Here is a 15306-nt window from a genome sequence, read left to right on the forward strand (position 1 = left end):
CATTGGAATGACAAATGGGCAGAAGAGTCCATCATGTGGTGACAGGAAAAATGATGTGAATCTTGTTAGGATCAAACTCAACACGAGCGGTTGATCGAGAACTTAAAATGACAATGAAAATAGAACTCACTCTTGCAGCCTTGCAGCATATCAAATTCACGCCTGATGATTTACTTGAAAGAACCTGATGAATTTTTAGAATCCAGAGCGCCACAAGTCCAGCAGGTCTCTCTCCTTTGCCTATGTGTTTTTGTACTTTGCTTCGAGAAGCTTCCTTAATAATCAACATGTCAATCATTAAATTACTTTGAGCAATCATATGAGAACAAACGAGAAAATTACAGTTGCAATATTCCAGAACAAGAAAAAAACCAATTCAAGCAATCAAGAAAAGCAAGCCAATTCACGTCATTCCTCAGTGTGGGATTTCTGTCGTCCACCTTAAGAAACTGTGATGACTATGGTCAAAGGATTTTTCTTAAAGAGCTGCTTGTTCTTGCAACATTTTGTAATTTCCGCCACATCAACTTCATGTATAAACCAGTATGCCTGCCATTATAACAATCAACTGAAGATAAAAGTTTAATTAGCCATGAAAACAAAACAAACATGTTACAGATGACCTGCAAGCAAGCAGGACACCCTTCAGATACAAAACTGGAAAGGAGATTATTAATCTAAAAGTCTGGTTCCCGATATCATGTTGAGATTGAGGAATCAAGTGGATGCAGAAGACAAATTATTTTCTCAAAAGGCACTCTTATGATCTAGTCCTCCAACAAGGGTTGCCAGTCACATTCCTACCATGATCGAGAGGGATTTCATTCCAACTAAGAAACATGAATTACTCAGAAATGTACAAAAGAGAATTACTCACGGATGATTCACCAGGACTGCCATCTTCATTCTTTAAACTTGAAAGGTCAGGTGATTGAATGGACATGCAACCAGAGTTATCCAAACTAACCAGACTCTTGCAATTTGCGACACATGATAGCCTTAGATGTTTTGAACTTGAAAGGTCCCGTGAACTTCAACTAGATTCTTGCAACTTGCACCATTTGTTTGCCGCGGAATCTTCGAAGTTGCAATTTGGGCTCGTTGCCTCTGGAGAATCTGGGAATGCCTAATCAATGTGTAAGACTAGGCAATACGCAGACTCCCAGCAGCTGGTGACTTTTCTTAGCCCAAAGCACTTGTAGATCAATGAGAGATTCGGCATGTTGAACATATAAGAACGTCGAATAGAAACCTTCGATAGTCTGACGGGAAGCTCAGGGAGACATTCAAGTGGACGGCAATCATAAAGAGTGAGTTCCTTGAGAAGGGTTAGTTTGGAAAGATATGGTAACGATGGACTTGGGAAAGTTACATGCAGAGCTGTTAAGCTAGAGGGCGGTTCTGGCAATCCTCCAAGATTTTTGCAAAATTGAACACTTAGCTGTTGGAGAGAAGAGAGCTTAGAAATGCTTTCTGGCAAGCCCAAAATGCCCGATCCGTCTAAACGAAGCTCGTTTAGCGAAACCAGTTCGCCTATATTACTAGGCAGTCCTTTCAGATTTTCGCAGCATGATGCACTCAACACTTGGAGTTTTGCTAGAATCCCAATGGCACTAGGCAATTCCGTCACGAGAGCTCCATCGATGTCCAAGATCCTCAAATTTTGCAGATTCCCAATGCTTTCAGGTAATTTTGTAATCGATGTCCACGCTAATCGCAACTCAATCAATGATGCCAACTTTCCAATCGAGTCGGGGATCTCTCTCAACGAGCAGCATCGCGTTAAGTCAAGGAGAGACAAAGATGTCAGATTGCCTATGGAGCTAGGTATGAGAGCTAATGATATACAGAAATAGGCATTAAGAGTCTCTAGTGCCTTCATAGAACCAATGGATTCAGGTAATTCTTTAATCCTTGTCCCACGTAGTTCTAAATTAGTTAACGACACAAGAGAGCCCATGGATTCTTGAAGTTGACCAACTTTATCACAATGTAGGGCATGTAGAGTCTTTGGCTTCATCAAACAACCTCTCGATATAGGAATCTCTTTTATAGCAATGTCATTGAGAAGCTCTCTCGATTCTTCCATTCTCCCTACTCTTGCTGGTACCTCCTTCAGTCTCTCACAACTATTGACATTCAAGGAGATGAGGGTCTTGATATACCAGATAGAATGATGAATTTCTTCCAAATTGAAACATCCTTCAAGAATCAAAATCTCTAAGCTTTTGAAAGCAGACAAATCAGGAGTTCTTCTCAAATATTCACAGAACGAGAGGTTGAGAACTTTCAGTTCGATTGCTATCTGAAAGAAACAAAGGAAACCTCAGTGAAAGTGGACAATCGTAACATGTGATTTTCCATTATTTCTTTTTTTTAAAGAATTTTTAAAATTCCTAAAAAATACCCATGCTCTGCTACTCTTTCACAGTTGTTTTATTTAATTTTAAATGGTTTTTCAGTAGTCTTAGGCTACACCACCATATTGATTTTATTTAAGCATATCCATTGCGAAAAGAATGTTGGGGATGTACAAGTGCTAACCACGTTTATTTTCAAATAAAATTTCAAAAAGAAAATATATTCAGTTTTTAAGAGCCATGGCAATGCCGTTGATTAGACATAAGCAAATTTTCTTATCAAAAAGCAGATGACACATAGATAGTATGAAATAAAAGAGAAACGAGTAGTTTCATTATGAAAAGTGATTTTTTAATATTATATGTACAAGATATAAAGAATGTTATATTCTAAACAAAATTAATGCCATTGGAAAGATAATTTTATTACTCTCATAACATTAATAATTTATATTTGTGCTATATAGTGACTTCCATATTCAACAATTATAATGATTAAATGTTTCGTGCAACAAGTCAGAGCAAATCATAAATTATATCTATTACTCTAAGATTAAAATGAATTTAGAATTTTAGTATGTATGTACAACACAAGTCACTACGTAGGAGCTTTTGTTTCTCCATGAAAGAAGATTGGGACAGAGATATAACAAAAATCGCTCAAAAGACATACTTTTGCATGGGGAGAAATTAACTTAGAAGCCATAAACCATCTAGATTAACGTAAATCAAAATAGGCACGAATATGTGGTTATATTTTAAATAGATGTTAATTAATATGGTTAATTTTTTTAGCATTGTCTAAGGTTACGCATGACGGGTTGTTGAGTTTTATCAATTAAAGATATTAAGCGGCAGAGGCTAGGAGCCTATAAATTCCTCTTATATTTAGATGAAAATCCTTAATCTGAGGAACGATACCAAACCTTTCTATAAGAAAGAAAGGAGAACTTGGTGTGATTGGACCTTCGGTAACACATTATTATTCACAAGAGATATATATTCTCAATATCTTACCTTGAGTGGACCCCATCCTCCCCAGTTCTCTGTAATGCTACTATATGATAGATTGAGCACGATTAATTTTTTCGGATGAAAGTTGGCCACTTCGAAATCTGAGGGACAATCCTCCCACTGAAGGCATCTTAATTGAGGAAGCAAGTTTTGGAAATCTCCGGTGAACTGCACACCACACACTTGAAGGAACCTCAAGTTGGGGAGTTTGTTAAATTGTTCACCTCGGCAGCTTTTCCCTCCATAATAGCCAAGACGAAGGGCCTCGATCTTACTAGTGCCCTTCAATTACGAAACATTGTGGACAATAAGTTTTAATTGATGAAATGAGACCAACTGTATATAAAAAGAAGAACTAATTTCAATTTGATTTCATACTATTATGGTGTAGACTTTTTACTTTCAACTTGGTGAAATGACAAGTTCTCATTGCATATGATTTATCTAATTCATGTAAAAATGTGAAGCTCAAGAAGGTGTAATTATGCCTTTTGCAAATTTGCACCTTTTGAATTACCAAAAATTGCATCCTTTCAAAATTACAATACAAGGCCTCTCTTTATGTACAAACTAGTTCAAATATATCAATCAAAATTCATGCCCTTTATATGTGAAACAGCACAACCCTAACTCATATCCTTTACATGTGATCAGCATGACACTTGCTGTTCAAGTACATCTATCAAACTTGTCATCAAAACATGTTTCAAAATCAAAGAATTTGAATTGTAGAATCTCCCCTATTATTCTGGTGTACCTTGTTTGCAATTCTCAATAGCAAAATGAAATCGAGAATGTCATCTCAAAAAGCATGCTCGTGTTTTACATTCCTTTCTTATCATGTGTTTCTTTAATAGTGTTTTTAATTATACATTGAAGAAAAATCGATTATATATGAAACGTTATATAGATGATCTTTACTCCTCTTTTTATTAGTACAGATGTTTGATGCAACATTTTCATTGTCTTGTTTATTTTGTTAGTGAAATAGCATAAATTAATGAGATCTTGCTTCAAGAAAGATTGAACATGAGGATTGATTAAATTGGATCTTAGGAAACTGGAATCTTTTACATTTTTCTTTCGTTGTAACCAAATAGTCTGGGAACTCAAATTTGTTTTTTTTTGTCTTAGGTGATGTATTGCACATTGAGCATAAATCATTAGAGTTATAAGACGGATTTGTTTGGCGGTTTGAATATTTCCTTCAAAATTTATTCGTTCGGATGAGACAGTACTTATTTTTCCTTTAAAAAATTCTTGTATATCATCGTATTTTCGTCAATAACTTTATAGATACCCTTTTTTTCAGTTCTAACCAATGCTTTATTTTTTTTTTGTCCTATTTCTAACTTTCCTTAGTCTCTGACTTTTGCTCTGTCTCTTGTAGAGCACATGAGTCAAACTCCGCATTTGTGATACTAGTGTTCCCACCCCTCAATCCCTTTACCAGTTGGGCCGCATGCCTATTGACAAGCAATGCTCTATTAAGTTGATTACATTTTCATTTGTGCAAAAATATGCTCGCTCAAATGCATCGGTAGCATGTTTTTCAATAAATCTCGTTACTTCATTATATTGTGCATTCTCTATATTTATATTTAGTGTTTTTTTTATTAAAGATACTTATGACATTTGCATAGGCTTGCTTGATGCTTGCACAAATCATTTATATGTTGTAATTGCTTTTAGTTGCATACCTTTGAACTTTCATGCTAATTATGAAAATTAATCATGACACAAAATTCAAAAGCATAATTATTTACATCACAAGTATTGGAATGAGCCATTGCTTTGACTACACCCACTTTGTACAGATATTACGCATATTAATCTCATTAATAAAATTGGATATGTCACTTTTTCAATGTTCCTTCATAAAATTTATCCTACGATAGTAATCTTCACATTTAGATCTAATAATAAACAAAAATATTCTGACTTCAGTTTTACTACAAAGTAATAAGAGGTATCTCTAATTGTGCATTCAATCAAATTAGAATGTAAGTATGTTATTAATTGTTATTATATGACTACATGGTTCTAAAACATAAGTGATGATCATTTTTTTTCAAAAATGTAGAATCGACATTATTTCTTATCCTAAATATGATGATTGAATTAAAGAAAGTACACACACACATATATATTATGTTAATATTATTACTCTATGAGGGATAAGAACAGTAGGAGCGCCATAACTTTCGTATAGCGCTCACTTGAGTACCATAACTTTTTTTTTCGCTCACTTAAGTGCCACATCGAAGTAAAATCGATCATTTGAGTTTCATTTCTGGTAAATCATTCAACATGGATTTTTTTTTTCTGAATTTTTTTTTATTAATTGTCCATGTTAGCGCCGGCGATACCACTAGGACAACCGGCATCTACGTCGGATTTTTCAGCAAGGCAAATCGCCAATGGCACTTAAGTGATCGATTTTTTAAATTTGTGGCACTCAAGTAAGTGCCGTACGAAAGTTATAGCACTTTTAGTGTACTTATCTCAAATATGCTTATACATGTGTCCATTGAAGGAGTGTTTATTTAACTATTCAAGAAATTTATCAATTTAGTCTTAAGCCATGTCAATTCAGTTTTAACTTTTCAAATTTGTCAATATAGTCTTACATATTTGCATGATATTTAAATGTAGTCTCTCCTGCCAATTGCCATTGCAAATGGCAAGGTGGAAATCAACAAATTGCCCCCATTAGCATGCCACTTAGGACGGCCGACGATGACTAAACGCCATGTCAGCGATTTTTTGTGGCAATTAGTTAGAAAGACTATATTGAAATATTGCCCGGAAGTTTAAAACTATATTGATAAAACTGAAAATTAGTGCTGATAAAGTGGAATAAATAGTTATTGACAATAAAATTATGACAATTGTAATTGTATTATAAGAAAATCCAATCAAACTATTGGCAAATACATATTTTTTGTCAATTCTAAATTCATTAAAATTTCCAAAGAAAGAAAAGAAAAATAAAGGTAAGAAATAATCTTAAATCTAGGACTTACAAGAGATATTATTGTCAATTTAAGGTAGTAGGGAGTGTGGAAATCAAAGAAATGGATGGAAAAGGGCCTTTATGCATTTATCATTTTCATATAATTTCTCATTTAAATGTTAAACCTAGCCTACTTATTTATATTTGAGTTGATGCTAGTAAAATAAGGAGAAAGCATGATGCGTTTCTAGAGTCAAGGGCCGTACGATGGTTGGAAAAAAGGAGAAGCGAATGATGTTATTTATAATTAATACTCCTTATATATTAGTACATAATAATTGTTTTGATGATATTTTAATTTCAATCTTTGTTGAAAATTAAATTTAAAATATTTTTGGATTTTATATGCAATGGGCCTCATTCATGAGAAGTACCTAGTTTTATATATATGGTATCCACTTCTATTAATATGTCTTAGAAAGAATTAATTAATGTAAGGTATTTGTTTACGTGGGACTCTTATGGTAAAGTTAAGAGGGATAACTGCATCTCCCCAACCTTTTCACTTATTTATAAAAATGTTTGGGGTAAGGACAATAGGAGTGCTATGACTTTTGTACGGTGCTCACTTGAATGCCACATCAGAGTAAAATCGATCATTTGAGTGCCATTCTCGGTAAATCGTCCTACATGGATTTTTTATTATTAATTTTCCACTTCGACGTGGATTTTTTTATTTTTAAATTTTGTTATTAATTATTCACGTTAGCACCAGCGATACCACGTAGGACAACCAGTGACCATGTCAGATTTTCCAGCGAGGCAAATCTCCAATGGCACTTAAGTGATCATTTTTCAAATTTGTGGAACTCAAGTGAGTGAAAAAAAAGTTATGACACTCAAGTAACCAACGTACAAAAGTTATGGCACTCCTACAATAAAATATTTATAGCTCTATTGTTCCATTTATTGTAAAAATTAACTTTTTTCTTCTACTGTCTTATTTTAATCCATAGATCTTACCAAACAACATAACATATATATTTTGTAGTTGTGCTAACAATTTATAAATTTATCTTTTTTTATGTCCGACGGGCTCATATTTGACAAGTAAATAATATTAAAAGCATACTTGTCAAATTACAGATGAATATCATATTGGACTCAAATTTGACAAATAAATAATATTAAAAAATCAATAAAAAATATATCCATCATCACAAGAAAAATTATATTACACGCTTTAGGAATAAATTAATATAATCAAATTACCCATCATGGAAGAAAAACTGTATGTTTAGAGGAATCTATTACATGGATGCACATAATTCAACAATAAGTATGACGCAATGTAGCGATCACTGTTATGATTGAAAACATGTATGGATACCCATTGTGACTAAGAAATATCCATCATCACAAAATAATTATTCAACATACTTTACAAATAATTGAATGTAATAAAATTGTCCATAATAAAAGGAAAAAGAACATATGTTTAGACGAATCTTTTACATGATTACATATAGTTCTACAATAAGTATAAGTGATGGCTATTATGATTAAAAAGTTCTATGGATACTCATCATGAGAAAATATTTTGTTGTATTTCACAAGCAGATTATATTAACAAATCGATAAAAAAAATTATGTAATATGATAGCTCATATTTAACAAATAAATGATATAAATGTACTAAATATGTGCTATAAAATGCTATTATGAGTTGAATGATGTAGAAATATCAAACATAACATGTAAGCTAATACTTGAGAAATAAAAATCGACAAAAAAGTTATATAACATGATAGCCCATATTTAACAAATGATGATAGAAAGATTAACGAAATTTTTGCTGAATACGATGCTCACAAGAGTTGAATTATGCAGCATTAATTATTATAACATGAAAGCCTATAGTTGACAAATGAAAATGAAAGCCACATTAGCACATTGATGGTGTTAAGTAACGGATGACGACAAAGGACTCGATTACACCAATTGTGAAAGGTAAAGGATTACATTGAAGGGGGAAAAAAATAGACGGGGGACTAAATCGTACAAACAGTAATACTTAGGGGACTAAATCTGTGTATAACCCAACTTGAAAAATACAGGAAGCAGGATAGCTAACCATCGCAAATGAATGGAGGTCTACTTTATCATAGCAAATAACTCATAAGAAGTCAATACTCGGTAAAAGAAAAAAAGAACGAAAGGATCGAACCAGAAATTATAAGAAAAATCCAAACATAAAAATGTGCATCAAACGCATATGTGGGAAAAGCATGGCCCAACAACTTATAGATGTCATGTTTTCTCGGAAAGTGCTCTTTCAAACATTATGTTTTTGTAGTTTTCTCGTTGCATTGCAGTTACCAAAGGAGAGTGTCCTCAACAAAATACTACGAGCTCAAGATATATATCAATCATTTATAACCAAGAAATTGCTCCTTTATGTCCTAAACCAAGGCAAGAACAACACGTAACCGGAAGAGCTCTTTTGCTAATAGATGCGCCAAATTTTGGCGCAGCAATTTCATTTCAAAAAAGAAAAGAGAAGATGGACTCGACATTCATTGACTATAAGCCAAGTAAAGAAAACTCTTACCTTGTTGTGTGCAAGCACATCTATGACTTCCTCATGAATCCATAATCTGCTACGCTTTTGAGGCTTCTTTTGATTTTCTAGACGAACAATTTCCCTTCCAAGATCTCTTAGTTGATCATGCATCAGTAGGTAGCCATATTCATCAACTTTAATGAGGGACATAAGACTTAATATTTCAATCCCCTTCCCCGGGAAAAAATCACAGGCATCCCACATATAAGTCGGACTTTGTTTAGATACACCAATAAAAAAACATGCAATATCCAAAAAAATCTGTTGTTCCTCATACTCTAATGCTTCGTAACTTATCCTCAACGTCTCTTGCACTTTCTTATCAGGCACTTTCTTTAATTTCTTTGCTGTATCTTTCCATACTTCCTTTGTCTTTCCGCATAAAAATGAACCTATAACTTCAAGAGCTAAAGGAAGCCCTCTAGTAATAGATACAACATCATAAGAGAAGACCTCATAATTACTCGAAGGAAAATCCTTTCGAAATGCATGTCTACTAAATAAAATCAATGATTGATCTAAAGGCAACTCATTGAGTTCATACATGTGGCCAGCCCTAGCCTTGTCAAGAATACTCTTGTTTCTAGTTGTGATGATGACTATACTTCCTGCTTTAAACCAACTACCGTCTCCTACCAAAGCATTCAACTGAGCATTATCATCCATATCATCAAGAAGAGTGAGGACTTTCTTACTTGTACATCGAGATTTGAGGACACTGATTCCGTCATCGATATTAGACACCTCACATGGATTTCCTATTATGTCAGAAATGAGCTGTTTTTGTAGGCATATAATACTCTCATGCTTAGATGTTTCTCGAATATTTGCCACAAAGCTACGATCCTCAAAATGACTAGACATTTTGTTGTATAACACCTTTGCAAGAGTTGTTTTGCCGATGCCGCCCATTCCATAAATTCCAATAATCCATGTACCACCAAATTTAGCATCTATCTTGCTCATAATTTCTTTCACACGATCATCAATTCCCACCAACTGTTCGGGAACATTTAGTTGAAAAAGTCTTTTCAACTCACTCATAACTCTTCTGACGACCATTTTGACTAATACTGCTTCATGCCTGTCAAATAACAATATAAAATTTCAATATATGATAGCAATATTTATATGCTTTTTCAAATAAGATCTATTTATGAAAAACTAAACAATGTTTTGGTGGAGAATAACGTACCCATCATCAATTTTATTGGATTCCCATCCTTTCAAGGAACTGACTTCTTTGAGCGCATCTTCCCATTCTTTCACAACCATTTGGTCCGAATTCTTTTTATGCGCGTTGATAGCATCTCCAAATCTTTCCGTAAGATTTTGCACCTGCGAGAGTTCCACTTTGTAAAATATGGGCAACACTACTTGCCCTCTACTTCTCCTGCAATTCAAAATCTGTGCCAGCTCACGAAGGCACCATTTGCTGGAAGCGTAGTCCTCCGAGATAATGGGTATCGAGATCTTAGATTGCATAATACTGCATAGAAGCTCTAGACCAATCTCCTCGCCAACACAGAGGTCATTATTGTCTCTAAACACGCGAATTCCTGCATCAACGAGGCTAGTATAGAGAAAATCGGTGAAGCCTTTGCGAGTGTCTCTCCCTCTAAAGCTCAAGAACACTTCATAGTCATTTCCTTTTGGCTTTTTGGTTCCGGCTTCATAATCACCTACATGTGGAGAGGTAGATGAGGAAGACGCCCTGTATATTGAATCTTTTGAATGAGTAAGTTCTTTTATTTTCATCTCAAGATTGATGGAGCAGAGCCTCAAAAGAAGAGGAATATGGACTCCTACATCTGGGAAGTGTAGAAATGTCTCTCAGAACTCAATTCGCAGCTACATTCAAACAAAAACAAAAGCTCTCATACTACTCATCACTGTCATCAGGAGAAAATGGAGCAATCAAAGCAGGAAAAAGAGAAGAGGAGAAGAACAAGGAGTCACCGATTACCTAAGGAGTGCTCAAACAACAGGATCCACACGCTGCTGTGATTACCGCCAATTCTCAGCCTTCCACGTTGGATAACCCCCAAGCAACACTCTTTATTGTGCGTGATTGAACAATGCTGGGTTCTGGCCAACCAAACGATCCAAGACTCTTCATGCTAATTGAACCGCCGCGATGCATGCTGGACCGAAAGGTCAATTATTGACTGTGCGGAAGCCGCGTAGAGAGACTTGACTTGACTTGACTTTTTGTTTTTTTGGTCGAAGACTTGACTTGACTTTTTGTTTTTTTGGTCGAAGACTTGACTTGACTTGCCTTTTCTATTGACAATGTAAGTAGAAAAGAAAGCTAACGAGCTATGGTCGCCTGCTCCCAGTGCTAACGTAGATGAGTCAATGACAAAAACACATCGGTTGTCGGATTAAATCAGAATTTGTTAAAAAAAAAATGTCTGTATGTCACTTAATATTCAAATAAGGGAAGTTTATTATTTTCAATCCATAATCTGATTTATTTTACTTTTTTTTTCAAAGAGATTCCTTTGAAAAGGTAACTCACAAAATAATTCCCTCCCAAAACAATTTTGCCAAACTAGATTTCTCCATGCTGCGTCATGCCTACATTATCTAGTCATCATCCCCTCACTCAAAGCACTTTTATCTCTGTCCTTAAATTTTTTTTTGAAGTTTTACAAAAATTTGATTCTTTCTATGTCCCGTTTGTAAATTCTTGGCCGACGAATTCTCCACAAATCGAATAATTATTCAGTCCTACATTTTTACCTTGTATTTTATATTTTGTTGAACTTTTTAATTCATCGGGGCGTTCTTCTTTTTCTCAGCTTTTCAATTAGATTTGTTTGTCATTAGTGATTGGATATTTCAATATCAAGATTTTGACCAATTATGTTGTTGTGATCTCCACCTATTCTCAGCCTTCGACATGTTATTACCAACACACAACACTCTCTGTCCTTGAACAGATTGTCCTTGAACTTCGGCTTAATGTGCGATTTGGTAATTGAACTTTTAATTTGTTCAATGTAGTCCTTGAACTTTAACTCAATGTTCAATGTGGTCCATGAACTTTTGGTACATGTGCAATTTAGTTCCTGAACTATATAAAAATGTATAATATAGTCCCTGAATTTGAATTAATGGAAAGACTACATTGAATATTTTTATAAAGTTCATGGACTAAATTGCACATTAAGTCAAAGTTCAGGGACTGTTTGTATCATTTTCGCTAAAAAAATTAGAGAGCAATTCTGCAGCATTATGTGGAGGGTACGTGGACCCAATGCATGTGCTTCTTGACCTGACTTTCTTTTTTTATTAATAAAAAAATTGAAAAGAAAGTTAACGATCAATACTCAGATGCTCCTGGCGCAAATGTAGACGAGTCAAGGACAAAAACATATCAATAGTCGATTTACATATGATTTCATAAATAAATGTCGACACTTTGTTGACATGGTGGAGTTAAGTAATAGCTATTCCTTCAATTGCTGTTCATACGATGTGTTTGTACAGGAGGAAAGAAAGATGCTGGTTGAAGATTTATGGAAAAATTATCCAAAAAGTCATAAACCTATTGCATTTTTGTCAATTTAGTTCTAAACCTTTCAACTTTGCCAATTGAGTTCTAAACCTTTTCGCTTCTTACCAATTGAGTCCATTTGGCCAATTTTTGCCAACGGTTTCTCCCAATCAAATAATTATTCCATGATACGTTTTTCCTTTTTACTTCATTTTTTATCGAACTTTTATTTCATGTTGAAATTTATTTTCCTTAATATTTTTAGTCAAGATTATCACTTATTCAGTTGAAGGTGTTATCATGAACCGATTATATTACAATAACATGACTTTGACCAATTTCTATTGTTATACAACATTGCATCACCAATTGCTTTTTTTGTTTTTTTTTTTAATTTCTTAAGTAGAATCTATTTTGTTAACATGTTCAATGTACTATCTCAACTTACAAATGGAAAAAAAAGCGAGACGGGATGATATGGTGGACTTGTACTTCACGAGGATGGCTAATTACTAGTTACGTGTTTCGTCATGGAAGAAATAAACAAGCATATGCATATATGAAAGATTAAATAGAAAAATAAGTTTGAGGGAAGAAATGGATGAAATTAGTGAGGTCTTACTTGCATGGAAGGCAAAATATTTAGAGTGAATGAACCAAACTTCCATTATTAGAATGAACAATGTAATTAAATTTTTCTGCCTAGGTAATGTTTCCTCTTCATCTGGGAATATATATGAATGAGTTGGTCATTTATTTAGACTAAAAATGTTCAAGCATAGAAAGATCGATCAGCAGCTATTTGTGCAAAGCTCGTAATGACCTCCTAATCTAGAAGGGGGGTCACACTCATCTGTGATTGCAATTGTGTTGTCGTAACCAGATTAAGACTTCTTTGACTTGGCTTGCTGGTCGAAAATAATTTTGTGGTGACCCTTTCATAGATTAGAAGATGCAATAGGCAACGGTCAAACCTGGATTTCTATGCTGTATCGGCGTTTTCTTTTGACTAAGATGTGCTATTTTCTTCTCATTCCCACTTAAGACTCAAACACTTTGAGGTTTTCAAATTTATGATACATCACTTTGGCCGTTGAAATTATGATGCATCGCTTTGAAAACTAAATAAATGATCCAAATTGTTTGCACGATAATTGTTTGCGCATACATCTTTTGCGAACATATGTGTAGTCGTACGGGGAACTATTATTCACTTTATCGGCATAGTGGCTATCTCATGAAAATTCGAAATTTTTTTCTTTATTTTGTTGGCACGGCATAGAGACCTTTATTAATTTAACTTATTTAATCAGAATGGGTTAAAAAAAAAGCGTGAGAGGCATTGGCTTTATGTGAGCTCAATGCCTTACAATCATTAAATCATTCGGGTCTCACATGAGATATACCAAAATCTATTGTATAGTGTGAACCAACTAATGTCATGGCTTTGACCAATTATATTGTTATATGATATTGCATCATAACCAATTGCTGTATAAACTCTTAGTTTACTTGGTTTGAGTAGAATCTACGCCTACTCAAGTATATTTTCGAACTGGATGATACTTAACTCGGTTGCGGCTCGGATGGGATCATCTTCAGCTTTTCTTTATCTGCTCTTCGCACCCTTCAGTTTCAAAACCATGCAATTTCCACCCCCGAAGACTCGAAAAGTCTACGCTTTTACAAGGTGTAGAATGGTAGAACAAAATGTTGAAACAACAACGCGTGGACTTTTTTTTGGTCGGACAATGTGTGGACTTAGTCTTCACAAAATTTCAGGGTGAAAAATGTGAAATCTTGAAATCACAGGGCGTAAAGAGTTGATTTTAAGATTCGATGTTCTAGATTTTCATTAATGAATTTTTCCTTCGGTTTTTTGGCTAGGTTCATTAATGAAGAAAATTCGAAAATAGTGAACAAAAATTTTAATGTTTCGACCAAATTTTTTTTTAATGCCCAAGGTAGACTGAACCCGTTGTATTAGTCAGAGGCCTAAAGTCTAACCTCAATTTGGGCTTAAACAAAAACAAGAAGCCCATTTTTGGAATTTGTCCAATGCGAGTAGGGGTGAGTAGTTCCTAATGCAGTTCAGTTCTTGAGTGGAACCGGGAACCGGACCAGTAAGACCGGTTTCCAATTTTCAGGACCAGGAACCGGACCGACGGATCATGAAACCAGAAATCGGACCGGACCAATGGTCCGGTCCGGTTCCAGGCGGTCCAATGAAACCTTTTGCTATTTACCAGAAAAAAACTAGAAGTGTGAGAATGACACACTTAACAAGTAATACCCGTTGTCGTGGCCAACTTGCTGCAAAAAGAACACAGCACATAAAAAAGGCTTGGCTTAGATTTTATTGACAACTCCTCTTACGATCTTTGCATAGCCATTCGATGTGAGACTCTCGGCATTTGCATGGAGACACGATAACAGAGACAAGCCAAGAGTCCCACATCAAAGGCGTCCACACGAAAGGCTGGACACACAATAGAGAAAAGTTATACACATTACACACAAAGAGTCCCGCATCGAATGGGAACCAAGAGACCATCAGAAGGGTTGTGTATAAAATCCAAACCTTGCACGGTAATTAGAGATCAAATGGATAAGTTTGAACTTTTTATATAAATAAAATTAAAATTTTGAATAGTATCGGTCCGGTTTGGTTGGGTTTCCCCTGGAACCGGGAATAGGACCAAAAACCACCGGTTCCAACTTTTGGAACCCGGGAACTGGACCGACGCCCCTTAGAACCGCCTAGAACCGTCCGGTCCAGTTCCCGGCGATTCCTGGTTTTTTTGCACACCCCTAAATGTGAGGTTCTTTAGAAATAATGACCCACGATTGG

The 15306-nt window shown here is 34.9% G+C and overlaps 2 protein-coding genes across 2 annotated transcripts in view; both read right to left on the reverse strand.

The window, feature by feature from the left end:
• The window catches only part of LOC115684369 (disease resistance protein RPV1-like), an 83483-nt gene that overhangs the window by 2897 nt on the left and 65280 nt on the right, over positions 1–15306 (reverse strand). The gene's annotated exons all lie outside the window — the stretch shown is intronic.
• LOC115684402 (disease resistance protein RPV1-like) lies at positions 139–11019 on the reverse strand. The gene is made up of 7 exons (XM_056318797.1): positions 10920–11019; positions 10149–10764; positions 8942–10037; positions 3378–3656; positions 878–2305; positions 441–549; positions 139–274 (listed from the first exon to the last, which is right to left on the reverse strand). The coding sequence occupies exons 2-5, from the start codon at positions 10709–10711 to the stop codon at positions 1127–1129; spliced, it is 3117 nt and encodes a 1038-aa protein (XP_056174772.1). The 5' UTR covers positions 10712–10764; positions 10920–11019; the 3' UTR covers positions 139–274; positions 441–549; positions 878–1126.

The sequence above is a fragment of the Syzygium oleosum genome, unplaced genomic scaffold (assembly GCF_021117445.2).
Source record: "Syzygium oleosum isolate NSW1041296 unplaced genomic scaffold, Sole_v2.1 Sole_v2.16, whole genome shotgun sequence".
Lineage (NCBI taxonomy): Eukaryota > Viridiplantae > Streptophyta > Magnoliopsida > Myrtales > Myrtaceae > Syzygium > Syzygium oleosum.

Coding starts and splice junctions, on each gene's coding strand:
- LOC115684402 (XM_056318797.1), bottom strand. CDS start 10,711: ATGAAAATAAAAGAACTTACTCATTCAAAAGATTCAATATACAGGGCG. Junction 10,038..10,148: donor TCCAATAAAATTGATGATGG/GTACGTTATTCT, acceptor GTTATTTGACAG/GCATGAAGCAGTATTAGTCA. Junction 3,657..8,941: donor ATGTGCTTGCACACAACAAG/GTAAGAGTTTTC, acceptor TCGTAATTGAAG/GGCACTAGTAAGATCGAGGC.